General features: G+C 56.8%; 3 protein-coding genes across 5 annotated transcripts in view; 2 read left to right on the forward strand and 1 right to left on the reverse strand.

The window, feature by feature from the left end:
- NRBP1 (nuclear receptor binding protein 1) overlaps window positions 1-13,447 on the forward strand; it is a 33,949-nt gene extending 20,502 nt beyond the window's left edge. The window contains exons 8-19 of one of the 2 annotated variants that reach the window (XM_063153309.1): window positions 869-892; window positions 7,832-7,915; window positions 8,171-8,229; window positions 9,388-9,486; window positions 9,563-9,695; window positions 9,944-10,046; window positions 11,614-11,664; window positions 11,755-11,890; window positions 11,986-12,039; window positions 12,361-12,424; window positions 12,506-12,561; window positions 12,734-13,447. In XM_063153309.1, coding sequence (XP_063009379.1) covers window positions 869-892; window positions 7,832-7,915; window positions 8,171-8,229; window positions 9,388-9,486; window positions 9,563-9,695; window positions 9,944-10,046; window positions 11,614-11,664; window positions 11,755-11,890; window positions 11,986-12,039; window positions 12,361-12,424; window positions 12,506-12,561; window positions 12,734-12,832 — 962 coding nt within the window. In that variant the 3' untranslated portion in view covers window positions 12,833-13,447. The remainder of the gene's footprint in view (window positions 1-868; window positions 893-7,831; window positions 7,916-8,170; window positions 8,230-9,387; window positions 9,487-9,562; window positions 9,696-9,943; window positions 10,047-11,613; window positions 11,665-11,754; window positions 11,891-11,985; window positions 12,040-12,360; window positions 12,425-12,505; window positions 12,562-12,733) is intronic. The other variant, XM_063153310.1, reaches the window with a different exon arrangement.
- A 193-nt stretch (window positions 13,448-13,640) lies between these two features.
- Window positions 13,641-15,858, forward strand: KRTCAP3 (keratinocyte associated protein 3). The gene is made up of 6 exons (XM_063153313.1): window positions 13,641-13,850; window positions 13,932-13,991; window positions 14,488-14,688; window positions 14,873-15,007; window positions 15,277-15,368; window positions 15,500-15,858. Exons 1-5 carry the CDS (start codon window positions 13,641-13,643, stop codon window positions 15,358-15,360), a joined length of 690 nt encoding a protein of 229 aa, XP_063009383.1. The 3' UTR covers window positions 15,361-15,368; window positions 15,500-15,858.
- Window positions 15,859-16,103: 245 nt separating this feature from the next.
- Window positions 16,104-27,826, reverse strand: part of IFT172 (intraflagellar transport 172) — a 40,169-nt gene continuing 28,446 nt past the window's right edge. The window contains exons 35-48 of one of the 2 annotated variants that reach the window (XM_063153311.1): window positions 27,540-27,669; window positions 26,883-26,981; window positions 26,420-26,529; window positions 25,867-25,930; window positions 25,197-25,283; window positions 24,003-24,119; window positions 23,456-23,566; window positions 22,554-22,673; window positions 20,744-20,839; window positions 19,715-19,774; window positions 19,067-19,165; window positions 17,335-17,488; window positions 16,563-16,651; window positions 16,104-16,260 (exon numbers count right to left, since the gene is read on the reverse strand). In XM_063153311.1, the coding sequence (XP_063009381.1) occupies window positions 16,171-16,260; window positions 16,563-16,651; window positions 17,335-17,488; window positions 19,067-19,165; window positions 19,715-19,774; window positions 20,744-20,839; window positions 22,554-22,673; window positions 23,456-23,566; window positions 24,003-24,119; window positions 25,197-25,283; window positions 25,867-25,930; window positions 26,420-26,529; window positions 26,883-26,981; window positions 27,540-27,669 (1,426 nt within the window). In that variant the 3' untranslated portion in view covers window positions 16,104-16,170. Of the gene's footprint in view, window positions 16,261-16,562; window positions 16,652-17,334; window positions 17,489-19,066; window positions 19,166-19,714; window positions 19,775-20,743; window positions 20,840-22,495; window positions 22,674-23,455; window positions 23,567-24,002; window positions 24,120-25,196; window positions 25,284-25,866; window positions 25,931-26,419; window positions 26,530-26,882; window positions 26,982-27,539; window positions 27,670-27,826 lie in introns of those variants that run through there. The other variant, XR_010027303.1, reaches the window with a different exon arrangement.

Genomic DNA, 27,826 nt, shown 5'->3' on the forward strand with positions numbered 1-27,826 from the left:
TGCACACACAGTGTGTACAGCAGGGTGTACACTCACACAGGTGCCTGGTGCTGCTGCCTGCTCCTGGTGGCATTGCTGGCAGCTGTTCCTGGAACTCCCACTGGCAGCCTAAGAACCATCCACAGGTGGAAAGAAGTGATGTGTTTGAATGAAATTCCTCTTGGGTAGCTCTGGGAGTGCCCCAGCAGAAGGGAGGCCTCGGGCTGGGGGGTCTCGGTGTCTTCTGGTGCTCCTGAGATGTGGCAATGTGTCAGCATCTGCTGAGTGAGACCTCGATGGAGCCCAGAGGAGGCTCGGGGAGTGCAGTGCAGATTGTGCCCCCAGGCATTGCTGCTGTGTGTCTGTCCTGGCTGCACCGCCCCTGACTGAGCCTCAGTCTGTTTAATTGTGTCTGCTCAGGCTCTGCCCTCAGTCCCAGGCCATGGGGCAGGACTCTATGGGTGTTAGCTCTGCTGTTTATCGTGTGGCCAGGTGTGTAAGTGTGGGTTCTCCTGCTGAGATCTGTGGCCAGAAGCTGCTGGGATTAGAGAAAGGGAATTCTCTGCTGAAGGGTGGGGTGGGTGGGACTGTAGGACACTCACAGAGGAACAGAATTTCCGGCTTCTTGGTCTCAGTCTGCCGTGATCTTCTGCTTGGTCAGAGCTGCCTTGTGTCCCCTGCCCAGCCTGGTTCTCAGGTAGAAGCCCTGACGTTCCCTAGGTAGATTTCTTTGAAGAGGTGGCTGAGGCAGGGCCCGGTGCTCAGTCCTGTCCCTGTGTGCCCTGACTCTGACCCAGCTGTCTCTATGGATGTAAGTGCTTTGCTGTTCACCAACTCATTGACTTTATCTCGTTTTACTTCCCGCTCACGGGCTGCTCTGTTACAACAGTCTTTCATAGGATATTTGCTAATGGTGAGCAAACTTCTCCGCTCCTGTGATGTGACTCCACTTATGTCATGTACATGATTTTACCTCTGTGTGTATCTGTATATATATATTTATATATATATGTGTGTGTGTATCTTACATTTGTAACACACAGACATACACACTGATGTATTTACAGTGTTCCCTTGCTATAAGGCTGTGTGTAAAACTGTTTGGCTTAGGTGCATCCTGCTTGGAGAGCTCCTGTTGTGTGCTGGGATGCCAACAGTTCCTCGTGCTCTTGGCCAGAGCCTTACAGAGAGGGAGCACTGCCCTTTGTGAAGTCTCCTGGTTGTTAGTTTTCTCCCTCTCCGTGTTCTTAGCGTGTGCTAGTCCACGGGCCCCGTGCATGCCAGCTCCTGCATGTCAACAAGCCATGCCTTGTTCTGAGCTCTTCCCAGCTGAACTTCCCACGTCCATCAGGCTCTTCCCTGCTGCTGCTCTGCTGCCCTTGGCTGGGGCCCAGCCCTGGACTAGCCCCCACTGTGTGCTTGGCTATCCAATTGCTTGCTTGTAGTTTGAACTCCTTAGATGTGTTGGTTTTAAGATGAATGTTTCAGTGAATGTGTCTGGCTCCTGATGGCCAGATCCCTCCTGCCCCAAATGAGTCCCTGGATTGAAGTAAGCTTGGCTATTGATGTTTCCCCAGATAAATCTCTGGTTTTGGGGAGATGTGTGCATATGAGGAGGGAGTTGGGCTGGTGGGAGCCAGAGAAGGATTCGAGTGCTGCAATTTGTAACCCTATTGCGTAGAACATCGTGTTTACATTTAAAATAATTATTTATTTTATTTTTTACCATCAGGGTTATTCTCGATGGTTAGAGTTTGTTTCTACTGAGTTGGGAACCTACCAACCATCAGCTGAAGTGGTGGAAAGGGCAAGGGCCTGACCAGATGGGCTCTGTGCCTTCCAGGCTGGCAGGAGGATGTGCTGTGCCACCCTGCATTGCCAGCGGGGCAGAGGCTCCTGGAAGCTCAGCCTGGGATCTGGGGTGGCTGAGGGCATGGGGATGTGGTCAGGGCTGGAGTCTGGAGTGGCTGAGGGGATGGATGGGGATGTGGTCAGGGCTGGAGGCCTGAAGAGCAGGGCAGGTGTCAGGGTGATGGCTGCAGGGTGGCAGAGCAGCAGCCAGAGAACTGGCCCAGGAATGAGCCCACAGAGTGGGGACCGGCCCGAGCCTGAGGCCCGGGGCTGAGCCCTGGGGCTGGGACTGAGCCCTGGGGCCCGGGGCTGAGCCTGAGGCCTAGGGCTGGGGCCCGGGGCTGAGCCTGGGGCTGGGCCTGGGCCCTGAGGCTGAGGGCAGCAAGGCTGAGGGCTGGCCAGCCCCTCCTCCAGAATCAGGCACCCCTGTGAGCAGAGCCAAGGGCCCTGGTTCTAGAAGGGCAGGAGAAGCCTGGAACAGCACTCTGCAGGCACAAGGAGATGCTGTGGTGCCTCAGCTGTGCTGGAACAGCATCCGATGGCCTTGGAACACTGAGCTTTCCTGGACCCTGAACTTGTTCCAACACTCTGTTGTACCAGGAGATGCTGTTGATATGAGAGCTGGGCATCTTGAGCAGTGATTTGGGTTTGAAAACATTAAACCTTGAGCAGTGATTTGGGTTTGAAAACACTGAATGTAGGGTGTAAGGCTCCTGTTTTGCTTGAGCATTGATTTGGGTTTGAAAACACTAAATCTTGAGCAGAGATTTGGGTTTGAAAACACTGAATCTAGGGTGGAAGGCTCCTGTTTTGCTTGAGCATTGAGCTGGTGAGGCTGTGAGTGACATGCTTTCATAACTAATCTTATTTTAGTCATCACTTCACTCCCTTGGATTTTGTTGCCTGATCTTTAAATGCCATGCTGGTTTCCACATTCTTAACAGACACCTGAGGTGATGCAGAAATAAGAGGTTAGTAGGATATCTTGGATCTGGCTTTTTTGTTTTTTCAACTATGGCAGGTGTAGTTTTAAAAGGAAAATAATGGATAATTTAAGTCATCAGACATTAAAAAAATCTGCCATAAAAATGGTGTGTTAGCATTGATTTAGGAAAATGTAACTCGAATAGATGTAGTTTAGCTTTTCTAACTGTACAGTTTTATGTGTGAGTCAAGCACATTGTCTATCAAGCCAAACATTTTTGGTTCCTTAGAAACTTGGCAAAACTAAGGCAGAAATTCATAATGAGATTTTTCTGTGACTACAGGTGCTGCTGGGAAAGAGACTGGGCAAGGAAATCGTTTTGAGTGGAACTTTCTGCTATATAAAAGTTCAAGGTTGGATCCAGGCTAGTTTTTTGAGGGGGCTGGATTTCCTTTTAGAGGTTTGACTGCCATGGGTCTGTGTTGTGTGTGAAACTCTTGGTGTAAGAGCCTGTCTCCAAGTGAAGGCACTTCTCATTTGGCTTGTTCATGAGAAGCTGTTGGACAGGCCGGGTTGAACAGCGTGAGGTTGGTTTTGATGGTGCTGGTACAATGTAATGCTGCAGTGCTGCAGCTGCGGTGACCAGAGGGGCAGAAAGAGCTCCAGAGAGCTGCCCTGGGTTTTCCTGTGAGCACAGAGTTAGAGCAGGAGCAGCAGCCATGGGGAGTGCCATCCGTGGGCTCTGTCCTGCTGGAGGCTCCAGCACTCGCTCCTGCTGGCCCCGTGTTCAGGGTCTGTGTCTGCGGAGGCTGGTGGCACTTTTACAGTCCACTTTAGTGGGAGGAACTGGTCACCTTGGTGGCCTTGTGGCCAAGATTCTCCTCCTTCTATGCTGTGATAGTAATAAACTCATTTTGTTTTGCAGAAGGTTTAAAAGCCAGCTCTTCTTGCTCCTAGTTCCTATTTCCCTAGCTCAGAGTAGCCTCTGTGTGTTGCTGGGACTGACCTCATCCATGAAAACACCAGAAAGCCACCTAGACTGGTTGTTGTTTTCAGTTAAGTAAAATATTTTAAAAGGTTTGAATGTCTCTGTTTAGTGCTTCAGGTTGTGGAACATCCATTTTCTGAGGTCACTGTTATTTCTGTGTTGCACTGAAGGCGCTGCTGCTTCAGTTTTGTTCAGCTCTGTTTTTTCTCTGCTTTTATGTGACTTTCCCCGTGGGCATGGGGATGTGAACTGTAGTCATCCAGGTCTCCATTCACCCATTCTCACATTAGCACAGCAGCTGCAGGTGTCTGTTCCTTCCAGGGCCCTTGGGTTGAAGGCTTTGTGAGCCTCAGCAGTTCAGGGAGCTCCTTTGTGCCATTGTGAAAGGATCACTGAGGCACCAACAGGCAGGGGCAGCCTGTGGTGCTGGCTGTGCCTGACCCAGCCTGGACACGTTTGTGGGTCAGTCTGGAGCTGTGTGGGCCCTCTGGCACCTGATCCCAGGTGAGCTGTGCTCTGCAGAGCTCCCTCCCAGCCTGGACAGCTCTGTGGGTCAGTCTGGAGCTGTGTGGGCCCTCTGGCACCTGATCCCAGGTGAGCTGTGCTCTGCAGAGCTCCCTCCCAGCCTGGACAGCTCTGTGGGTCAGTCTGGAGCTGTGTGGGCCCTCGGGCACTGCTCCCAGGGTGAGCTTTGCTGTGGGTTAAACCTCCCCAGGTCCCTTGGCATGTTGTGGAATAATGATAATCAGAGATGTGGAGCTTGAAATCTGGGAAAGTTGTACCTGAAATTCTTGATCTTGTGGGCCCCAATTGCATTTTAGAGTGTGCATTTATATTGGTTCAGTCCCTGCTTCTGTTAGGCAGAGCTGCTCACAGCAGAAGATGATCCTCACAGTGGTGTTTCTGAGGGCTTGTTTTCCAGGGCACACGTGTCCTCTGGGAGCAGATGGCTGCTCCAGAGTAGCTCAGTCTGTAGCATTCAGTGAGTGTCTGTTCTTGGTTTTTCTGATTGCATGCAATTCTTGCACTGTGATGTGAACATGTATATCTATTTCATAGCAATATTGCATTGGTGCAGCCCAAGCAGGAGTTTGTTTGCATGGTCAGTGAAGCCTCCATTCTTCTGGTCTAGAATGTGGAACTTGGTTTTGGGTGCAGACTGCAGATCTCCCAACACACTTTGTTAGGGATGAAGTTGTTTGTATAATGGATTCTTCCAGCTGAAGTGCCAATAAGCCCCTAAGTCACAGTTTAAGAGCCTGCATGCAGCCAGGATTGACAGGTACTAATCCCCCAGCTCTTTTTTATCTGTTCTTGTTTTTCCTGCTCTGCCTACTTCTACTTTCTGCTTCCATGTAATGCATGTGGTCAGACACGTCAGCTTAGAGCTCTTAAGCAATCTTTTAAATGTAAAAATACCACTTGCTGCTTCATGAGCAGCGTGACACAGTGTGATCGTGTCCCTCTGTGGCTCACTGACAGGAGCGTGTGCCATGGCCCTGGGAGTCAGTAGCTGATGATGCCCTGGGCTGCATTAGGCAAAACTTTGCCAGAGGAGGGAGGGGATGGTCCTGGCCCTGTGCTCATTGCTGGGTGCCCAGGACATGAGGGACAGGGACAGGCTGGGGACAGCCCCCAGCAGCCCCCCGGGGTGGGGATCACCTGCAGGGAGGGCAGTGCAGGTGAGCCAGGGCACAGGAGCACAGGCCACAGCACAGGCTGGAGCCCAGGTGGTCCCTCTGGACCTGGGCATTCTCAGTGTGGAGGTGGCACAAGCACAGGTTGCCCAAGGCTGGGATGGAGTCTCCATTCTGGAGTTTCCCACCCAGACACAGTGCTGGGCAGCCAGCTCTGGGTGTCCCTGCTGGAACAGGGCTGTTGGACAGGGTGACCTGGGCAGGTCTCTTCCCACAAGAGCCACGCCATGACTTTGATTCTGTGTTGATTTCTTTGGAGATTGCCTTCTCCAGTTTTGTGTGACATTAGCTCTCCCTTGCCAGTGCCACGGGTGCTGCTCCAGCAGTGTTTTCTCTGGAGGGAGCCATGGGCAGTGCTTTGGCAGAGGCTGGTTTCCTGCTGGAAGCCATGTCAGTAGATGTGTGCATATGTGTGTAAGCTTCACCTGCACTGGGAACAGTGTGTGGTGAACTTTTCATACTCTGAGTCTGTTTGCTCCCTCAGTTAATGATACTCAACTGCCAGAAATAATAAAATCCTGTTCCTTCTGGTGACTCAGTGTTGCAAACATTTTGCAAATACTGTTTGCAGTCCCTGATACAGATCTCTGAGGGCTGTAGGGAGCTTTTACTCTATGATCAGCATAAATATGACACTTCTTCCTGTTTGACTCCTTGTTTAATGGCTGTATCCTTCTTTTTATGCCAAATAACTTCCTAGTTCCTTATTTTCTAGGCCTTGCTCTCCCTAATAAAAGAGCTTTTGTCATGCCTGTGTGCAGAGAAAGGAAACTCTAACGCTGTGGGTTTGTGCAGCCGTGTACCCTTTTGCAGGAGTGGAAGTGCCTGGGGTATGAGTGCAGGGATGATAATGTGGCCTCACAGCTCTCCTGGCCCCGTGCTCGCCCCCTCACAGCTGCAGAGGGTGGTCTGGGGTCAGTTGATAATTTTTAGGTCCCTGGTGGAACAATCCCATTGCTGGGTTGCACAGTGAGCCTGGGACAATCTCAGAGATCAGCTGTTGATCCTTTCACTGGCACTGCTTCCCCTGCTTTCTGCTGGCCAGGGCACTGCCCTTGGCTGAGGAGGGCAGTCCTGTTCTCTCTGCATGCCCACAAGAACCCAAACAGCCCAGGGGCCTGCAGGAGGCGAGCAGGGCTGTGGCACTGGAGATCTTGGGTGCCTGCAAGGGGAAGTTCTGAGTGCAGGATAAAGGCAGAGATGGGCTGTGAGATGGACACTGCACAGGAGGGAAGTGTCCTCTGCAGCATGGAAGGTTCCAGAGCAGGGCTGGGTGCCCAGGCGGCCCTGCTGAACCTGCCAAGGGCACAGCCAGGAAGGAGTGAGGAGTGCCACCATTGCCTCCTGGGCTGGCACTGCTAGCACCCAGGGGGCACACAGACTGCCCACTTACTCTGGCCACCTCCTTTTGCACATTCCTGAGGGTTTGAGAAGCCTGACCAGCCACAGCATGTTCCTGTAGGAGTGCCCGTTGAGTGCCCAGATTGAGTTCAGCTGGTGAAGGACAGGTTGCTTGCCCCACCCTCTGCTGTGCTTCACACCTCTTCCTACCACCTGTCCTGCTCAGACACTGGATTTGGCTGAACCTTTTTCTAAAATTCATCTCTGATGGTGATTGTCCGGGGGGTGGCCAGGTGGGACATGGGACTGGCACTGGGCACATTCCCGTGTGACAGCAGAGCTTCTAATGGCTGGTGGCTCTGTGCTCCCTGCTCTCCTCAGTGTTTCTCCCTGGCAGGCAGCTGCTTAGTTTCAGGGAGTTGTTTGCAGTCTCTGCAGAGGTGGCTGTCCCAAAAGGTTATCTTTTATGGGGGTCCATAATTATGCCCTGCTCACTGTTCTTTGGCTGCAAGTTATTTCCTCCCCACAGCTGGGAGGGGTTTGTGGAGCTGCTGGCTGCTGGGAGGTTCTGCTGTCTGGGTGGTCACCTCCCTTCCCTCAGCAGCTTGCCCTGATTCTTGTCTGGAGGTGCTTTGGCACCAGCATCCTCCTGAAGCGTGCAAGAGTTGTGTGGTAGGTCCGTCCTCCCTGACCTGTGACCAACTGCAGTGGCACCTCTGGCTGCTGCTCTGAATGAGTGACTTGTTGGTGACAAAAGCTGTGGATCTGTTTGAAGTCAGGCATTTCTGCTGGGAGTTGTTCCCACCTTGTCCTGCTGGCAGCAGCAGTTGTGGTCTCCAGGTTTGCCCTTGGAGAGTGGTGCCAAGCTGCCAAGGAAACAGTGCAGGGATGTGTTGGGTCGGGGCAGGTGACAAGAGATGAATGCTGTACCTTAATGCCACCACTCTGCCCCCTTGGGTGCCACGGGCCTGGAGCTGCAGGCGTTCCCTGGGATCCCATCAGGGATGGGGTGTGGTTTCTGTATCCTGAGCATTCCTGGTTCTCTTCCAGTGGCGCCAGACACCATTAACAACCACGTGAAGACCTGTCGTGAGGAGCAGAAGAACCTGCACTTCTTTGCCCCAGAGTATGGAGGTATGCTGTGCCTGCAAGCCTGGGCATTTTTTGGCCTTACTGATGCTTCCAAGCTGTCCTGCACCTTGTTGTCAGTTCCAGGCTCGTGACAGATGCAACATTAACAGTCCTGACCCATTTGCCTGCTGAAATGCTTCAGCTCCTCTGTGGTTTGGTAGCAGAGGAGGGAGAAGCTGCAGGACTGTCCCAGCCTGGTGCAGGGTGGTGCTGCTGCATGCAGAGCTGACTGATAACAATGCTGTTTCTGTGTTACAGAAGTTGCCAATGTCACCACTGCTGTGGACATCTACTCCTTTGGGATGTGTGCACTGGAGGTGAGTGTCAGACATGGGCTTTGGGACAGAGATGCTGAATCTGAGGAGAGAGAGAGCTCTGCAAGGGCCGTGGCCATGGGTGGGTTTGCTCAGTGACAAATGTGTTTTGTTCTCAGAGCCAAGTGCACTTTGCCTTGGAGGGATCCCTATGGAGGCTCCCCCAAGTGCCTCACTAAGCAGGAAATGGCTCAGGGATTTGCAGTTCTTCCCAAATTCCTAATGGGTAATGAATTAGTGGGTCTTGGCCAGTCCTGAGGTCAGACTCCCTGGCTGGAGGGAACAGTCCCTGCTGCAGACTCTTATGTAATGTCCATGTGTGTGACTGTGCCTGGGCTGTTTGGGGCAGGGGACAGCTGCAGTCTGTCACTTTGTCTGGGCCAGCCTGTGTAGAGCAGAGTCTGTAATCTGTCACTTTGTCTGGGCCAGCCTGTGCCCATCTGAGGGAGGTTGCAGTCAATGTGAGTCTGACACACCTGGTCATAGCAGCTTTGTGCTTCCTCTGTCCTTGCAGTCAGTAGGTCCAAGTCCAGGTAATGGGAGCTGTTGTTAGGAGTATTTTCTGAGAAGAATTGTCAGAAAGTGCCAGCGCAGGAACCCTCAACCTGTGCTGCACCTTCCATTAGTGAAGCAGGAAGAGAACTGTGGAAAGACACAACTTGTAGGGAACAAAACTGAAGCTGAATGCAGAGACACTCTGTGCAATATTTTCCAGCCTTTCCTAGCTGAGAATGAGTGTCTGTGTGGTTGGCTGGGGCCCACTCTTGATGTGTTGTGTGCTTGCTCTTGTTGTGCGATGCAGAGCTATTCACACCGCCAGAAGGGACCCTGTCAGGTCCTGGCAGTGATCCAGTCATGCTTCATTATGGAATTACCAAACAGAGTAACAGCCCAATGGATCGTGAGGTTCAGAATGGAGACACTTGCTGTCCAGGTTGTTGCTGGCAGAGCTCCCAGGGCTCCCTGGCAGTCTCGGGTACCAGGAGCAAGCTGTTGCAATGAGGCAGCCATTCTCTCTGTCTCTCCCAATGTGACCTTAAGTTCCCCCAGGCAGCTTGGCTGTGCTGATCTCATGCTTGGCAGTGGTCTCTTTGTGCCTGTGTGCCCTGCAGTCTGTCACTGCCAGGGGAGTCTGAGGCTGTGCCCTGTGTGTGTTTGCAGATGGCAGTGCTGGAGATCCAGGGGAACGGGGAGTCCTCCTACGTGCCGCAGGAAGCCATCAACAGTGCCATCCAGCTGCTGGAGGATCCCCTGCAGCGGGTGAGCGCGGCCTCGGGCTCTGCATGCTCTGCATGCTCTGCTGCTGCTCGTGGTCTCACGCAGGTTTCCCCTGCAGGAGTTCATCCAGAAGTGTCTGGAGCAGGACCCGGGCCGGCGCCCCACGGCGCGGGAGCTGCTCTTCCACCCGGCGCTGTTCGAGGTGCCCTCGCTGAAGCTGCTGGCTGCTCACTGCATCGTCGGGCACCAGCGTGAGTACCAGACACGTGGCCAGGGCTCTGCAGAGCCTTGCTGGGCTGGCAGTGCCCCTCGGTGAGCTGGCACCCTGGGAACGCCCTCCCCATGCCCTGCTGCTCTGCGGGTTCCTGCCTGTCGGACACAGGGCTGGGAGGGCTGTGGTGTCCCACCTGCTGTGAGAGCATCTCTGCGCTTTTCATTGCTTTTCTAAGGCTGGAGAGGAACTGCAATTGCTGCAAGTTACTCCTTTTCTTTTTAATAGATATGATTCCTGAAAATGCTTTAGAAGAAATGACCAAAAACCTTGACATGAACGCAGTGTTGGCAGAGATCAACCACGAGGACAGGGAAGGAGTCAAGATGATGTGAGTCCCCGTGGTGTGCTCAGGGGAGCAGTGCTGGGGCACTGGTGTGGGCACTGGGACGCTGCCCATCACCTCAGAGTTGGTGTTTCCCCCTGACTGGGTGCCAGTGGGAGCTGCTGGAGCTGGAGGGGAAGGAGCAGTCCCTGTCCGGGCACACACACTTCTGGGGAGGGCTGTTCCTGGGTGGGAGGAGACCTTGCACCTGTTTCCTGCGAGTAGATTCTGTGCAGCTGAGATGAATTGTTCCCCAAATGGGCAGATTAAATGAACACGCTGTAGTTGGAGCAGACACCAGCAAAACGTGGCTGAACAGTTTGGGAAAGTGTTCTGACCAATCACAGACTGGCCAGATGGAGTCACTTTCTCACTTCAGAGAAAGGGTTCCTCGGTGTTCTCCTAATTTCCACACTGTGCACAGGGAGAGGCAGCTGGCAGTGACACACAGCACTGCTTGCACTGGAGGGGTGGCCCCTAAGGGAGCAAGCAGAGTGCCAAAAAAGTGGTGTACATTTTGGATAACAAAGCCTTGGCCAGTCAAGGGATTAGCTGAAGACTAAGATGTGACTCCCGTGTTCCTAGGAAGCCTAGGGTGCTTCCAGGGAGCCCAGAGTTCTGGGGTGCCCAGGCTGCTGAACAAGAGTAAGATGACAAGAACAGCTCAGTCTGTATAAGCAGCTCTCTGAGCCACGGACACCCTTCCAAAAGCTGGCATTCCAGTTGTCCTGGTGCTAGGAAATGTGGTGTGAAATTCCCTTTGGAATGTCTTGGATACAGTTTCAAAATGGAGGACAACAAGTGAAGGACCAGAGCTGTAAGGAGAGATCCTCACACACACACGGGATGTCAGCCTCTGCAGGTGTGGCTGTGCAGGGGTGCCAGCCTGGAACTTTCCTTTTGGTGGTGCCATATCTCAGAGGTGCTGGACAAGGGAGAGAAAGCAGCAATCACTTGAAATGTCAGCATTGTTTCTGGATGGTTCATCAGACTGCCATGCAAACCAAGCTGCTAGAGAAAAGTTGGAAGTTTTTGTTAGAACCGACTGCTGTGTCAGAGGATAGGATGATCCCAGCTGCTGGGGCTGTGGCAGGGGCTGGAGGGTGGTCTGGGAGCTGGGGCAGGTGTGCAGCCCATAAAGCACTTGAGGACATCCTGTCAGGCTTCCAGCAGTTGTGTAGTCCTTGCCTCATCTCTGGAATGCTTCAGAGCAGCCTTGAGACAGGGGTTTGGCTGTCCCCAGTGTTTGCTGCAGCCAGGGACCGGGCATGGCAGGTATTTGTGAAACAGCTCACCAGGGCAGTGTCACTGGGCCACCCTCCAGATGACTGCATTGCACAGGTGTGAGGGCTGTGGGGCTGGCTCTGCCACAGCTGCTGCCTCACCCTCAGCTCACACAGCTGGTTATGTCCGCGAGGGAAGAGAAGAGCTTGTCACACCAGTGGCTGCCTGTCCATGCCCATCCTGCCTGTGGACACAGCCCAGGACATGGGGATGTGAAACTGCACCCCAGCAGACCCCAGTGGATGGTACTGTGAGACGATTTCTCATCTCAGGACATTTTGTTTTCCAGCTTCTCACAATCTCCAGCGCTGGAGCTGGACAAGTTCCTGGAGGATGTGAGGTAAGAGGGATTTTTTAAAGACACCTTCCATCGTGTGTGAGACGAAAAGTTCTGGAGAGGTATAACTCAGATGCTGCTCCTTCCTTGCAGGAATGGCATCTATCCCCTCACGGCCTTTGGCATGCCCCGGCCCCAGCAGCCCCAGCAGGTGGTGGTGAAATCTCCCATTGCTCCCCCGTCGGTGAAAACCCCGACTCCAGAGCCCGCCGAGGTGGAGACCCGCAAGGTGAGGGCTCAGGCTGGCTGAGGGGGCTCAGCCCCGCTGCCGTGGCCGGGCAGGGCTGGGGGGCAGCTGCTGAGGGCTCTGTGCCTCTGTTCCAGGTGGTGCTGATGCAGTGCAACATCGAGTCCGTGGAGGAGGGCGTGAAGCACCACGTAGGTTTCTGTGGCTGGGCAGGGAGAGTCACAGCTCTGTGCAGGGCTCGTGGCTCTGATGTCCTGCTGGGGCCTGGGGTAGCCCTGCAGGGCTGCAGCTGCCACCAGAGAGCCTGTGCCAGGCCTGTGCCTGCTGCTGCCCTGGCACCCGGCCCACCCCAGGCCCTGCATGGGGCTGGCAGCTGCCGCTCAGGGTGGAGCTGGCTGTGGCTGTTCTGTCAGAGCTGGTTCCCATCCCAAAGGCATTGCTGGGGCTGCTTTGGGCTTGCCATGGCAGCTTGCAGGACTGCAGTTCCTCATGAGAATTTCTTTGCCCTGCAGCTGACACTGCTGCTGAAACTGGAAGACAAGTTGAATCGACACTTGAGCTGTGACCTTCAGCCCAGTGAGTACCTCCTGCCCCTGCCAGGGGCACTGGGCCAGCAGCACGCTGCAGCAAGGACTGACTCCTTTCCTTGTGTTGCAGATGACAACATCCAGGAGCTGGCAGCTGAACTGGTCCAGCTTGGGTTCATCAGCGAGGTAAGCAGGGACTCAGGTAGGGCCATGGGCCTGCGTTCCTTCCTCAGGGTTCAGTGGTTTGTGCGCTTTTCGGGCAGGAGGAATAAGCCAGGTCCCTGCCCTGGGGGTCTCCAGCCACGCTCTCAGCTCTGAGTGGACGGGGCTGACCCCTCACTGTCCTTGTTCTGCCCAGGCTGACCAGAGCAGACTCACCTGTTTACTTGAAGAGGCGTTCAGCAAGTTCTACTACACTCGGAACGGAGCCCTGACGGCCGTGACTGTGTCATCTTAGCCCCGTGGCTCCGGGCAGCCAGCGTGGCCTCGCTGCCTGCGACCATGCGTGTCTGCCCTCGCTGTCGGGCGCCGCAAGGCCCCAGCTGCAGTGCTTGGAAGCTCATCCTGCATGTGCCGTGGCTGGGCTCATGACAGTCCTCCCTGCCCGCCTCCTCAAGGGGACTTTGCGCATCAGTATTATTTCCAGCCCTGTTTTTGTTGGGATTTGCCAGGTTGTGCTGCGGAGCTGAGGCCTGGCTTGGGGTGTTCTGCAGCCCCACTCATGTGCATGGAGTTTGTTCTGTTTGAATTGTACAGTGTCTTTTGCACAGCACAGAAATGGGTTTTTTCTTTCCTTTTTTTTTTTTCTTTTTTTTTTTTTTTTTAATTTAAAGGTAAGCAGGGGTGAGCCCCTAAGCCCTGCACCCCCGGTCACTCCCCCCCATTGCCGCGCCACGGGCCCAGGGGCGGCCGAGCTCGTTCCCGCTCCCCGCCCGGCGCTTCGCTCCCGCCGCCGGCTGCACTTTGTTTACTGTTCGCACCGCCGGGGTCAGGCGTGTGCTGGCCCCGGCCGCGGCCCCGCGGCCCCGCTCCTTACCGGGGCTCCCGGGGCTGCAGCGGCCCCGGGCTCGGTGTCGTCCTGGCGCGCGGCGGGGCCGAGCCGCGGCTCCTGCATCTCATTTCTATCATTTCCTATTTTTAATAAACTGTTTTGTACAGACGCGAGTGCCGCCTCTTGCGGGCCGGGGCGGGGCGGGCCGGGGGCCGGGCCGAGCCGCCCGTGCCTGCCCCGGGGCGGTGCGAGCGGCGGCGGCGCTGGCGGCGCCATGGCCGGGGGGCGGCGGGCGGCGGGAGCGCTGGCGGAGCCGCGGCGCCTCATGCGCACCGGCCTGGGGCTGATCGTGCTGGGCCACGGCAGCCTCGTGCTGGGCGCCATCGTGCACGGCTCGGTGCTGCGGCACGTGGCGGGCGCCCGCCGCGCCGTCACCCCCGAGTACGCGGCGGCCAACGTGGTGTCGGTGTGCTCGGGGCTGCTGGTGAGCGCCGCGGGCCGGGGCGGGGCGGGCGGGGGGCGGCGGGCCCGGCCCGGGCCCCGCTGAGCGCTGCTCTCCCCGCAGAGCATCGCCGCGGGCATCGTGGCCATCCTGGTGTCGCACAACCTGTCCCGGGCGGTCCTGGTGAGTGCGGGGCTGTGGGGGGGCCCGGGCGCTGCCGGCAGCCGCTGCCCTGGACCTTGGCCCCGCGGCTCCTTCCGCCTCGGCTGCCGGCGCTCGGTGCCGCCTGCCCCGCTCGGCCGCTCCCGGAGGGCGGCAGCGCCGTTCTCGGGCGGGAGCGCTTCGGAGCCGAGGCTGCGGCCGGGCCGGGGGTCCTGGGGGGCTCGCAGGGCGGGCGGGCACGGGGCGGGCGCCGGGCTGGGGGCTCCCGGACCCCGGCCCAGCCTGCCTGGAGTCCCCACGGAGCCCGAGCCAAGGGGCGGCCGGCGGTACCGAGCTCACAAGGGTGGAGGGATGCGAAAGGTGCGAGAGCCTCACCCGAGGGCGCGGCTGAGCCCTCCCGGCCGAGGCGGGAGGTGCCGGGTGCCCCTCCGGGCAGCGGCTCTGCACAGACCCGGGTGCCCGGCCCCAGCGCTTGCCCGAGCTCCTGCCATCCCGCTCGCATTCTTGCCGCCTGCAGCACTGGACCCTGCTGGGCGTCTCTCTGCTCAACTGCCTGCTGTCCACGGCGTGCAGCGTGGGGCTGGCGCTTGCCTTCGCCCTCACGGTGCACAGCCGGGGCACGCACCTGGTGCGGGGCTGCGACAGCTCCGCGCTGCCCCTGGACGCCCGTGAAAACATCGCGACCAACGACTGTCCCTTCAACACCACGCGCATCTACGTGAGTCTGCACAGCCCCGCTCCTCCCAGCAGCTCCTTTCTGCTGCCTCTCGTCTTTTCACTCTCCCTCCCGCTGCCCTTCTCTCTCCCTCTCCCCCCTTTCCTCCGCTGTCCGCACAGTCTCTGCTGGGTGTGTTCAGCCAGCCTGGTGCGGTGCCCACGTTCTGTGACCCCCTGTCCCACAGGACACGGCCCTGGCGCTCTGGTTCCTCTCCCTGCTGCTGGCAGCTGCGGAAGCCGTGCTCTCGGGCAGGAGCTGCTTGGTGGCTCTGGTGTTCCGGGGCATCGGGCCCTGCGCACACGGCTATGGCAGAGAGCAGGTACAGCTCTCCCTGGATCTCCCTCCCACACGGCTGCTGCCTTTGTGAGGTGCTGGGAACGAGGAGGCTGTGCAGGAGCAGGGGGGATGCTGAGTTGGAACCTCTTCTAGCCAGCCTCAGTGCCAGACCAGCACCCCTTCATGGGGAGTTGCAGAGGGACCCTCTTCTTCATCCCCCGGTAGCCAGGCCTGTTCTTTGTTTGTGAGAACACTGCCCATCGTGTGTCCTTGCCACCCTAACTTCTTTTTGTCTTTTTTTTTCCTCTCTAGCTGGTCCGGCCAAGTACAGCAATGGAGAAGCCACTCCGTGAGAGGCAGCAGCTCCTGGCAGGAATTTCTGACTCTGCAGTGTAGCTGGAGAGGTGAGTGCCCCACGAGGGCCCATGCCCACAGCAGCCCCCAGAACACCTTTGTCCAGGAACATGGGCAGAGGGCTCAGTGATGCTGGGCCCTGCAGCACAGCCTGGCGCTGACACTGCTCCTCTGCTCCCAGGTGGTGCTGCAGGAGCGCTGTGACCCAGCCAGGTCGGGGCCAGGGTGGTGTCACAGCTCCTGCAGGGGGCTCAGGATGTGCCCTGCCCCCTGCCCCCAGCTCCACCAGCCCACCTGGCACAGACCCTGCAGGTCAGCAGGTGCTGATGCTCTCCCATGCTCGCCCCAAGCTGCTGGGCCCATCCTGGTGTGCTGCAGTTCTTGGTTTCTGGCTGCAGTGATGGCGGTGAGCAGTCCTGGTGCCACTGCAGGCATGGCAGCTGGCTGCGCCTGTGCCCAGATATCTCAGGGAACAGAAAGGGAAGAATCCCTTTGGTGTAGGTCTCTAGCTTTCTTGAATAAATAAACTTTTCCTTTCTACACTGGCTGTTCTAAGTGGCTCTGCCAGGTGAGTGCTGGTTGGGAACAAGGCATGCCAAGGGAAGGGAAGGGCAGCTGCTCTGTGAGCCTGTCCCTGTGCCTGCCACTGCCCAAGCACAGGGATGGTGGCAGAGCTGTGGCCCCAGTGTGGCACTCACCCACGGACACGGGGATTACAGCTCTGTGTCCAGCAGCTGCAGGGTTCTGGGCCCAGCATCCCCTGGCAAACAGGAGCACTGCAGGGCTGAGATAACACGTTTATTGCATGTGGAAGGTGCTGAGGAACAGGCCTGAAAGCTGCCCTAGTCCTGCTCACTGGAAGGAGAAGCTGGTGCTTGGGAGTCCCCCACACCACCGTCGGAGGAACTCGATCACATCCTGGCCTGCTGGGCTGTGGGATGTCTGCAGAGAGAGGCAGCCCTTGGCACGGGAAGGGACTGCACCCCTGTGCCCCGGGCTGAAGGCACCCTGTGGGCTGGCAGGGCTGGGTCTGGCAAGCAGCACTGCCAGTGCAGTGAGTGCCCTGGGACCATCACTCCCCAAGGATGCTGCTGAACCCACCCACAGCCTGTCCCCTGTGGGTCTGGTGATCCTGACACTGCAGTGAATGCCCTGGGACCATCACTCAGCCAGGGATGCTGCCCTGCCAGCACAAAGGGCTGAACCCACCCACAGCCTGTCCCTGCCTGGGGGCTCTGGCTCACCTTGACAGCCATCACGAATTTGTACCACGCATCCTTCTTCACTTCCCGGCCCGGCCTCAGCTCAATCCTGTTTCCCAGCACTGGGTACCCTGGGCACAAAGCGACACATTCAGAACCAGCTGAGCCCCACAGCAAGCATCCCCCCACTTGGTGCACTGCCCCACAGCACAGAGTGTAGGGGGAATAATGCTGCCTTGCTCTCTAGGAGACCAAAAGGGAGAAGGGCTGTTCAAAGTGGGGGGATCAAATGAAGACTAAGGCTGAACTGCCCTTGGGCAATGACACCCAAGTGTGTAGGTCCAACAATGGCACCCAGCTTCTGACTCTCAAGCCACAGTCCCGTTCCTGGTGGCCCTCTCCTGCTCCCCCTTCTCTGACCCTTTTTTAGTCCTGCACTAGAGAGCAGGGCCAGGTGCTGCCCATTCTTGGCTGTGCTGTGCCAGCCTGAGCCATCCCTGAACCACAGAATGTCTGAGCTCAGAACTGCTCTGGGCTCTGTATGGTTCAACCTCCTGTCCAGGCAGGGCCACACAGCCCAGGGCTGTGTCCAGACAGCTTCTGACCGTCTCCAAGGATGGCGCTCTCACAATTTCTGTGCAACCTGTTCCAGTGCTCACCCGCCCCACAGTAAAAACGCCCAATGTCCTGCAGCAGAGCTGGCTCCCCACAGACACACAGTCCCTGCACTGCTCTCGGAGCACAGCCCAGGCCCACCCTGCAGCTCCCACTCCCTGCACTGTCATCCTGTCTGAGGAGCTGTCCCGGAGCTCACCTGTGAGCAGGCAGGGCAGGGAGGCCACCCCTGTCCCTGCTGCCACCAGCGAGGCCTCGAAGGTGCCGCGCTCGTCCTGGGGCAGCGCCTGCTGCAGCCGCTGGTCCATGGACACCGTCAGCACCCAGTCCCGCACCTCCTCCCGCTGCTCCTCCTGGGACAAAGCCAGGGCCGGGCTCAACCGGAGCCAGGCTGAACCGGGCTGCTGCTGCTGCTGCCCCAAGGCAGCCCCAGGACTGCCCCACGGCAGCAGGAGCACAGGGGAGAGCAGGGGAGAGCAGAGGGCACAGGGAGCACAGGGGAGAGCAGAGGGCACAGGGAGCACAGGGGAGAGCAGAGGGCACAGGGAGCACAGGGGAGAGCAGGGAGCACAGGGGAGAGCTGGGAGAGCAGGGGAGAGCAGGGAACACAGGGGAGCACAGGGGAGAGCAGAGAGCACAGGGGAGAGCAGGGAGCACAGGGGAGAGATGAGAGCACAGGGGAGAGCAGAGGGCACAGGGAGCACAGGGGAGCACAGGGGAGAGCAGGGGAGAGCAGAGAGCACAGGGGAGAGCAGGGGAGAGCAGAGGGCACAGGGAGCACAGGGGAGAGCAGAGAGCACAGGGGAGAGCACAGGGGAGAGCACAGGGGAGAGCAGAGAGCACAGGGGAGAGCACAGGGGAGAGCACAGGGGAGAGCAGAGAGCACAGGGGAGAGCAGGGAGCACAGGGGAGAGCAGGACGGGCGGGCGTGATGTGCACACAGCACACACTGCATGGTGCACGGCAGGGCTTGAGTGGGGGGATGTGTGTGTGCTGAGGAGAGAGAGAGGGAGAGTGTGTGAGTGTATTTGTGTACAGGTATGTGTGTATGTTTGTGTGTGTACAGGTGTGTGTGTGTACAGTTGTGTGTGAGTGCACACAGGGGTGTGTGTGCATGCACACGGGTGTGTGTGTACAGGTATATGTCTGTGTGTACAGGTATGTGTGTCTGTGGGTGGGCACACAGGTGTATTTTTGTGCGTGTGTGTTTGGGTGTGTGCAACAAGTCTGTGCACACGTGTTTGTGTTCACAGCTGTGTGCATGTCTGTGTGTGTGTGTGTGTACACAGGTGTGTTTTTGTGTGTGTGTGTGCTCACAGTGGAGGGACAGGCAGCAGGTGCCTGTGTGTGTGTCTGTGTGTGTCTGTCTATGTCTGTCTGTCTGTGTGCTCACACTGGAGGGACAGGCAGCAGGTTCCTGTGTCTCTGTGTGTCTGTGTGTCTGTGTGTCTGTGTGTCTGTCTGTGTGCTCACACTGGAGGGACAGGCAGCAGGTGCCTGTGTGTGTGTCTGTGTGTGTCTGTCTATGTCTGTCTGTCTGTGTGCTCACACTGGAGGGACAGGCAGCAGGTTCCTGTGTCTCTGTGTGTCTGTGTGTCTGTGTGTCTGTCTGTCTGTCTGTGTGCTCACACTGGAGGGACAGGCAGCAGGTTCCTGTGTCTCTGTGTGTCTGTGTGTCTGTGTGTCTGTCTGTCTGTCTGTGTGCTCACACTGGAGGGACAGGCAGCAGGATCCTGTGTCTGTGTCTGTCTGTGTCTGTCTGTGTCTGTGTGTCTGTCTGTCTGTCTGTGTGCTCACACTGGAGGGACAGGCAGCAGGAGCCAGTTCTGGGTCCGTTTCCATCCCTGCAGCCTCTGCAGTGCCAGCCTTACTCCAGTCCCCATTCAGAGCCCTGCAGTGCAGCACTGCTGAAAGGGACAGGTGACACTCACAGGCACGTGCTGATGGGCTGGAAGGGGCACCTCGAAGGGAATGTCTGTCTGCTGAAAATCAGAGTGGTCCAGGGAGTCCAGGTTCCCTTCCTCGATGGCCTGCAGAGAAGGGCAGAGCAGTGGGCAGTGCCAGCTGCAGCGCCCACAGCACAGCTCATGCCAGCATGGCCCTGCCCGCTGGTGACCAGGCCCTCCCGCCCCCCATGAGCACACTCTGCAGTGTCTCAGACTCTGCCCTGTGCAGGTGCCTTGGAGAAGGGAAAGTTGTAATTGGGTGCTTTTGTTTTGTCCCAGCTGCTGCTGACAGCACCTCAGAGTGGGGCACACTGAGGTGTCAGCCCCTTGGATCTGGGGTTTCTGGTGGCCAGCCTGCTGCACAAGTAAGGGACTCCTGAGTCCTGCATCACAGGGGACAAAGCACTGGGCCATGGCCTCCACCTCCCAAGAGCTTTTCTTCCCTTGGAACAACTTGAGTGATCACCCTGAACGCTGTAATGGCATCTGCAGCCATGAGGATTTCAGGCCTAGATTGCCAACGTGCTCTTTGCTGCCACGTGCCCGGTGGCACTGGCACGCCCAGGTGACCTGGGCAGGGCATGGCAAGGCCCCCCACAGGCAGTGGGGTCCTGCCCCACAGGGCATACTCACATCTGACAGGTCCAGGAAGCGGTTCAGGAACACAAATGCCATGTTCTCCCAGCTGACTGCCTGGTATGGAGAGGAGCCCTGGGTGAGAGTGGGCAGCTCATCCTTGAAGTAGTTTTTTGTAATACTTTGAAGTAGTTTTGTTTTGTATCCCAATATTTTTCCCAAATGGTTTATCCCAGACTGTACCCCCCTCCCTTTACCTGTGTTATCCTTCTCCCTGGATGAGATCACCCCCAAACCCCCACCCTGGCTCTCTGTCAATCACTCAGCATCCCATCCCCTCCATCTAGAAGCTTCAGTCCAGGATGTCGAGTGATCAGCCAGAGGCCAGGGGTCAGTCCCCCAAACCTTGCCCCATATGCTGTCCTAAATGTCCATCCCCCAACACCCATCCCTTAGGGTCACTTATTGGTCAGTAAAATGTTATCTGCTTTGGGTTTGCGCCTCCCTTTAAAGGCAACCTTGGCACACATCCTCACAGGCAGCTTTTCTCCCAGAGCCAGGGCTGGGAAGGGTGTGGCTCTGTTTGTGCCACAGTGCCCACCCAGCCCAGCCCACCACCTCAGAGTGCAGACAGGCATCATGGCCAGGCTGGATGGGGCCTGGAGCAGCCTGGGACCGTGGAAGGGCCTTGCCCATGGCAGGGGATGGAACAAGAAGAGCTTTAAGGTCCCTTCCCACCCAAAGCATTCCATGATTCTATCCCTGCAGGCAGTGAGGACATGCTGCTGTCCCTGCCACGTGTCACAGGGGCCAGGCAGACTGTCAGACACTGGGGTGATGCAGAGCAGCCTCACATCCCCACTGACAGAGCCACAGCATGGCCTCTGTCCAGCCCTGGGCCTGTAGGTCCATCTGCTCACTGCCTGGGGTCTGGCCAGCTGCCTGAGGAGCAGCCTCCAGAGAGAGCCCAGGATTTGGGGAGGTAAAGCTGAGGGGTCCTGTGTTGTTCCCTGGTGCAGAGGCAGCTCCTACCCTGGCAGCCATGCCCGCCTCATGGACAGCCTTGTCTGCAGGGGCAGCCCTTACCTTGGCAGCCATGCCAGCCTCGTAGAAAGCCTTGTCTGCAGGGAGCAGATCCGTGTGGCGCAGCAGGGAGATGGACAGCTGGGCAGCCATGGTGTCCTGGGCACAGAGACACAGAACTCAGCAAAGAGAAAACAGCCTGGAGGGGATCTCAGGAGATTCCCCTCACTCACAGCAAGGGCTCTGCACCCACACAGGCCTCACGGGTAAAAACGGTCAAACCCCTCAGTCCTGACCCTGAGTTCCCTCACTACAGCCCACACGGGACTGTCACCTGAGGGTGAAATTCCTCTGCTTTAGAAGCCTTGCTATTTTCCACCCAAACACCCCCATCTAAGTCACAGAACAGGTGAGGTTGGAAGGCACTGGTGGCTTGACATTGCTGGCAGTTCCCAGTGCTGCCCCCAGCCAAAGCAGAGGCAGCTGCAGGCCTGGTTCAGGAACATGCCTGCTCAGCTTTTCACCATCTCAAGGAATGGAGACTCTCCAGCCCCTCCACAAAACAATTCCAGCCACAGTCTCAATGCATTTTTTCTTGTATGCAATTATGTAAGAATTTTGAAGCAGGGGTGAGGAACTGAAGGGTATTTTCACTTTTCTGCTGCCAGACACCCATTGTCACACAAGAAATGTCAAGGCCACCCCTTCTTCATGGTCCCAAACAGACTGCCCAGTCCAACACTGCACAGCTATGGAGATCTGTACAGGTCTCCAAGACATCAGACTTGGCTCTTGCTGTCTGATGTCTCTGGACCCCCAGCATCCACACACACAGCCATGGGGAATCCCAGTCGTCCCTGTGGCTTTCACTGGGGTTCTTTTCCCTTTCCCAGCCTCCTCCATCACAACTCTAGTGCCACATCCATCCAGAGCTCTAGAACAATTCCACAGTCCCACAGGGATCAAGACTTCAGCAGGGAGGCCAACAACAAATCCCAGCACACACGAGATCACAGGGCCTTGTGATGCCCCCAGAGAGGCCCATGAGCTCCCCAAGCCCCACAGGAGGCCCAGCACACAGCACCGGGCCTGCTGCAGCCCTGGGCAGAGGATCTGCTCTGCAGCCCACGTGTGAAGCCCAGCAGCTCTCAGATCCCAGGAGAGCAGAGAGGAAGCCATCCCTCTCTTGGGAACATCAGAGATTTTGTGATTCCTAATTTTCTATTACCGCCTCTGCTCTCACAAGTCATGCCAAGCACAAGGATGAGCTCCTGCCCTGGTTTACAGCTCAGCCACAGAGGCTGGGATGGTACCCATGGTAAGCAGAAAACACCACCTACAGTTCCACCTGTCGTGGTGGGTGCCAGGTTACTGCAGTCCCATTCTATGCATCCATGATGGGTGATTTATGGCAATAGTGACCCATAACCTGCAGATACTCATGGGGTTCCCTGCTCTGGGAGGCGCCTGGTGGTTTATGGCAATAGTGACCCGTGAACAGCCCCAAAGCTGCAGGTGCCCATGGGGCTCCCCTCTCCTGGTGATTTATGGCAATAGTGACCCAAACCTGCAGACACAAATGGGCTCCCCTCTCCTGGTGCTTTATGGCAATAGTGACCCAAACCTTCAGACACCCATGGGTTCCCTGCTCTGGGAGGCCCCTGGTGCTTTATGGCAATAGTGACCCAAACCTTCAGACACCCATGGGTTCCCTGCTCTGGGAGGCCCCTGCTGCTTTATGGCAATAGAGACCCAAACCTGCAGACACCCATGGGCTCCCCTCTCCTGGTGCTTTATGGCAATAGTGACCCAAACCTGCAGACACCCATGGGCTCCCCTCTGCGAGGCCCTGGCAGAGCAGCCCCAGCCTCACCAGCTGCGGCAGGCCCTGCGCGGCGGCGCGGGCGGCGCAGTAGTGGCAGATGAGCAGCATCCTCTCAAACTCCTCCTGGGCTGCAGGCTCTGCCTCGCTGCTCTTTGCTAGGTTCTCACACTGGGAAGAGAAAATGAGAGGCACTGAGGGCAGGAAAGCACAAGGGCACTTACTGCACGTGAGACAGGGCAGTCAGCAGAGAGAAGGATCTGGAATATGCAGACACCTCTGGGACTCTGGAAGCATGCTGAAGGAAGGAGGCTGTGGGAGCCAGGGGGAGTCACCAGCACTGCAACAACAGCCAGCACTGCGAGCAGGGGTGAGCCTGCACGGACAAAGGGAGGGTTTTCTGATTTTGCTTATGTTTGCAGTAAGGGCAGAAACAGACATAAGGTAATTGGCTCTGGCTGAAGTGTTCTGGAGAGGAGTGAGGAGAAAGCTCTCAGCCTCCATGGGGAGAATTCATATTTTCCAGGCTCAGCAGCTCTGTGCTTTCCCCATGCAGGCTGCTGATTTTGGGGTAGGATCAGAAGAGATGTCACGACAGCTCCCATGTCACAGTGACACCTGGAGCTCTGCAAGAGCTGGAGTCCAGACCCACTCCTCAGATCTGGCCTGGAGCAAGGGCCAGGGGCCAGACCCACTCCCAGGATCTGGCCTGGAGCAAGGGCCAGGGGCCAGACCCACTCCCCACTCCCAGGATCTGGCCTGGAGCACAGGGTCTCCTTTCTGCTTTCTCCAGCTCAGCCACATCCACTTGCCAGGATCCTGTTTTCCTACTGTCCACACTGCCAGCTCTCTGCCCTCAGCTTGTGCCCTGCAAACACTGTCCCTGTCACCTGTGGAGAGGCTGGCTCCTCTCCCAAGGGGCTGGGCAGGCAGGGGAGGCAGGGCACACTCACCAGAGCCAGGAGCACGTCCCGCAGCTCAGCCCAGCCCGTGTACGCCTCGGCACAGTTCCTGCCAGGAGCGTTCACCATCTCCACAAACAGCCGCTTGTAGATGTTGAAATTCTGCCACAAAAAGGACACGAGTGTGGAAGGAGACAGGTGAGGGGCCAGCAGAGCTCTCCTGCTGCCTAGAAAAGGGCTGCAGAGGGGCAGCGCTGCAGGAAGGGGGCTGGGGACAAGGCAGGCAAACAGAGAGGGATGCAGGGATGCTTCCTGCAGCCAATGCTCTCAGAGAGGCAAATGGTTCCTTTTGTTTTGAACTTGGTGCTCAAAACAAGCACAAACACTCAACTTTCCCTGCTCCTTCCCATGGAGAACAAGCTGGGAGATTCCGTCAGCCCTCTGAAGAATCTCCTGCAGGGCTGGGCATGCTGAACTCGAGGCAATCGCAGCCCAGGTGGGAGCCTGACCATGCAGCAGATGCTGCAGCCTGACCCTGCAGCAGACCCTGCAGCAGCTCCTGCAGCACAGGGACAGCCCTGCTGGGCGCCCTCCTCACCTGGGGGTTGGCAGGGGCTCCGTGCTGGCTGTACAGGTGCAGGGCTCTGTCCCAGCAGCCCTCACAGATCAGGTGTGTTGCATACAGAGCCACGTACTTGTGCAGCACCTGGTAGCTCTGGAGGAGACACAGAAAGCAGCACATGAGGCTCATGGTGGGTATGGATGCACCATTCCTGCTGTATAATCACTGGAGAGCAGCTGAGTCACAGTGATTACATTCTGTCCTGGCTATGGAAAAGGACCATGCCAAGGCTCTCCTGGAGGCACGAGCAGACACCAAGATGTTCTCAGACTCAGCGTGGCCTTGTGGTGCCCAACACAATAAACTGAGCCTTCCCCATTCAATGGAGTGTGCAGTTATTGTCTGGCTCCTGATGGGCAGAGCATCAATAGGGGAGCCTCCCAAAGAACAAGGATTCAACAGAGACCATCTGCATCACAGAGACACCAAGTCCACTCTACAGAATCCAAAGGTAGGTTATTGGAACCAAAGTTATAAACCACAGTCCCAGACATTCCCAGAGCTTTTCCAAGGCTCCAGCTGGCCTGGGTGACAGGCTGTGATGTCCCTACTAACTGCAGATGCTGTTGCCAAGGTTGCCCTGTTATTCAATCTGAACCAATATCTCACTCCAAAGAACTGCTTGCCCTTGGTTACCTCCATGATCAACAACCATTTAACCAATAACTGTTTAACAGCCAATCACCAATCAATAACCATCCCTCAAAGTACATCCTGGTAATAGAGAGCTGTCTTCTCCTGCTACTCCCTTGAAAGAGCACTGTAAAACAGTTTCATTTTGCTTTTCTCCATTTTATTACTCTGCTGAGGTAATTTTGTTAGTTTCAGGTCAGTAAAACTGAAAAAATGTCAGATTGGCTTTCCTGACTAGGATGTCTCATTCTGACTGACACCACTGCTCCCAAGAACACAGAGAAAGAAGGCTTTCTTCTACAGATCCCTGTTTCCATGGCACCAATTACTTCCAGCCCAAACAACTCATTTAGCTTCTTCTAGTGCTCCATTAATCACAAAATTTAAACACAATATGCTTGCAGGTTCTAGCACTTCCCCACCCAGCCTCCCTGGCCACGGTGGGACAGAGGTATGGAGCACCCCAGGTGCAGTGCTGCCCACCCATGCAGGCTCCAGCAGCCCAGGTGTGTCCCTAGGGCTCACACGGGCACTCACCTGCTTGGCTGCCACCTCCAGGCACTTCTCCCACTGCCCCTGCTTTGCATATATATCCAGAGCTGCCATGACATCAATTCCCACCAGCTGAGGATGGAAACAGCCATGAATTCATTGTGCAGGCCAGGCCTCCTACTCACATGCACACAAGCACCAGGTCAGCCATGTCCTTTTTTCCCAGACACAATCTCTTCCCCTCCACAGCAGGAAACCACAGAGCCTGTGTGACCCATCTGCCACCAGAGGGACCTGCCCAGGCTCAGGAGGTTGGCCCAAGTGAAGCTTATGGAGGTCAGCAAGTGACAGGTGCTGCACCTGGGTCAGAGCAGCCCCAAACACAGAGGCAGCCCGGGGGGAGAATGGAGGGCAGCACAGAGGAGAAGGACTTAGGGGTGTTGGTGGGCAACAAACTGGACATGAGCTAGCAGTGTGTGCTTGGAGCAACCCACTCTAGTGCCAGGTGTCCTGCCCAAGGCAGGAGGTGCACTGAGATGAGCTTGAGGCGAGCTGTAAGGTCCTTTCCCAGCAAACCCTTCTGTGGTTCTGTGCTCTGGCATGCAGCAGCCATGGCTCACAGGCACACACAGACTCCTCACTCGTGCCCACAGTCAGGCAAAAGGATCTGCACAGGCCCTGACACCCCTGCCCAGCCTGCAGGCATCCCACATACCGAATCCACCTTTCCTTGTTTCTTTAAATACTCCTTGTAACGCTGGTCCACGTACTCCTCTGACCTGTGGGCACAAAGAACCCCAAAAGGCAGCAAGACTCATGGCTTGCAGCAGTGCAGGGGCTGGGTTCAGCTTTGGAACCAGCACACTTGCAGCTGGTTCTAGCAGGCTAGCAGACTGCTGGAGCACAGATGGACGGGGAAGGAAAGGGTACAAGCAGCTCTTCACAGCAGAATATGTGAGGAGAACAAGGGATCACAGGGCTTCCAGAAGGAAGTGCATGCACAGAGTCATGGCAAGGGAAAGGGAGGTAGGGATGGGGGTGAAACCAAAGGGGAAAACAGTTTCTGTGGGATGTGTGGCAATAGGAAAGTGCCAGAATGTGAAATGGCTTGGGAAGGGTGGAGAATGGACCCTGCTGAACATGGGAAAGAAAGCCACTGTGGGGAGAATCCAGGACAGGACAGTACAGGACAGTGCAGGACAGGACGGGAGCAGCTGGGGGTGGCAGGGGGAACAGGAAGGGTGTAGTTTGCAAAGCTCAGGGCATACCTGGGGTCAAACTCCTTGGCTGTGTGCTTGGCTTTGCTCCACTCCTCCCCCTCAATTAAGGCATCAATGGCTTCTCGGACAAGGTCCAAGTTCAGGTAGAGCTCAGCTGCCTGCAGGGCCAGAGACACTCCCATGGGAGGCAAAACCCCACGGGTTCCCTGTGTCCCAGGCTGAAGCTGGTGCTGGACCAGCACACAGACACCACAGAAAATCTCTTCCCAAAAGATAAGCCTCTCCTCTACTTCCTGCCTTCTCCCAAGGCCTGGCTCTCTCACACTCTTCCAGGACTTGATTCATTCCCCTCTTCCATCCTCCTTGAAGATTCTGCACAGCCTACCTCAGGAGAAGGCCACCCATCCACCCATCACCCCAGGATGTGACCTGACCTCCTGCCCTGGGACAGAGCTCTCCCTTCCCATGTCACTGCTCCTTGAGCAGCCCTGGGGCAGCAGCCACTGCTCACCAAGCTGTACTTCTTCATGGCCACCAGCTGAGGAGCCACGGTCCGTGTCACCTCCATGCTCTGTGACTGATCCAAGAACTTCACAGCCAACTCAGCAGCCTGTGAGGAGAAACTGTCAGCAGCTCAATTGATGGAAATGGTGGGAGGGTGGGATGAAGCTGGAAGTGCTCAGTCCCATTACAAGACTGACAGTTGGAAGCACTTGAGTGATGGAGGAAGGGGAGCAATGGCAAGTCAGAGGAGCAAGGCCCAGCCACTTTCACCCACGGGAGAAGATCAGACAAGGACATAACTGTAGCTGAAGGTGGTACAAGGACATGGGTGTGGTGAGAAGCATGAGCTAGAGCACAGCACAAAGGCTGGTGGCAGGGAGCACAGGAAGGGCTGAATCACAGAGTGCAGCAGCTCTGCAGTGCAGGGAGCCATGGGCACACAGACGGGCACAGGGCATGGCACAGGCACAGGTGCCAGAGCAAGGGAGGCAGCACCAAGCAGGATAAACACAGCCTGTCATGGCTCAAGAGAACAGCTCTAAAGGCTCTCAGCCCTGCAGGCTCTCCTGAGCCCGGCAGTGACACAGATCCCTGAGGGCACTCAGGATGTGGAAGAGCTCCCAGGCAGAAGGGCAGTGAAGGGAACCCCAGCCCCTGACAGTACCTTCAGCAAGCACTTCTCCACCAGAACACTGTTGCTGGGGTCCCGCACCTTCAGGTAGCAGTCCACGGCCCTGGCGTGCTCCCCAGCCTGCTCCCACTCGCGGGCCTGCTCCAGCAGCCCCTCAGGCCCACTGCAGGAGGAACGCAGGCTGTGAGCAGCACGGACATGCTGCCAGAGATCCTCAGACAGGGGTGGGCAGGGGTGCACACGGCAGGCAAGCAGGGAGCTCAGACAGAGAACATGCACAGGGCTGAGGAAAGAACTGACCAAGGACCCTGGGGAGATGC

Source organism: Melospiza melodia, chromosome 3 (genome assembly GCF_035770615.1).
Source record: "Melospiza melodia melodia isolate bMelMel2 chromosome 3, bMelMel2.pri, whole genome shotgun sequence".
Lineage (NCBI taxonomy): Eukaryota > Metazoa > Chordata > Aves > Passeriformes > Passerellidae > Melospiza > Melospiza melodia.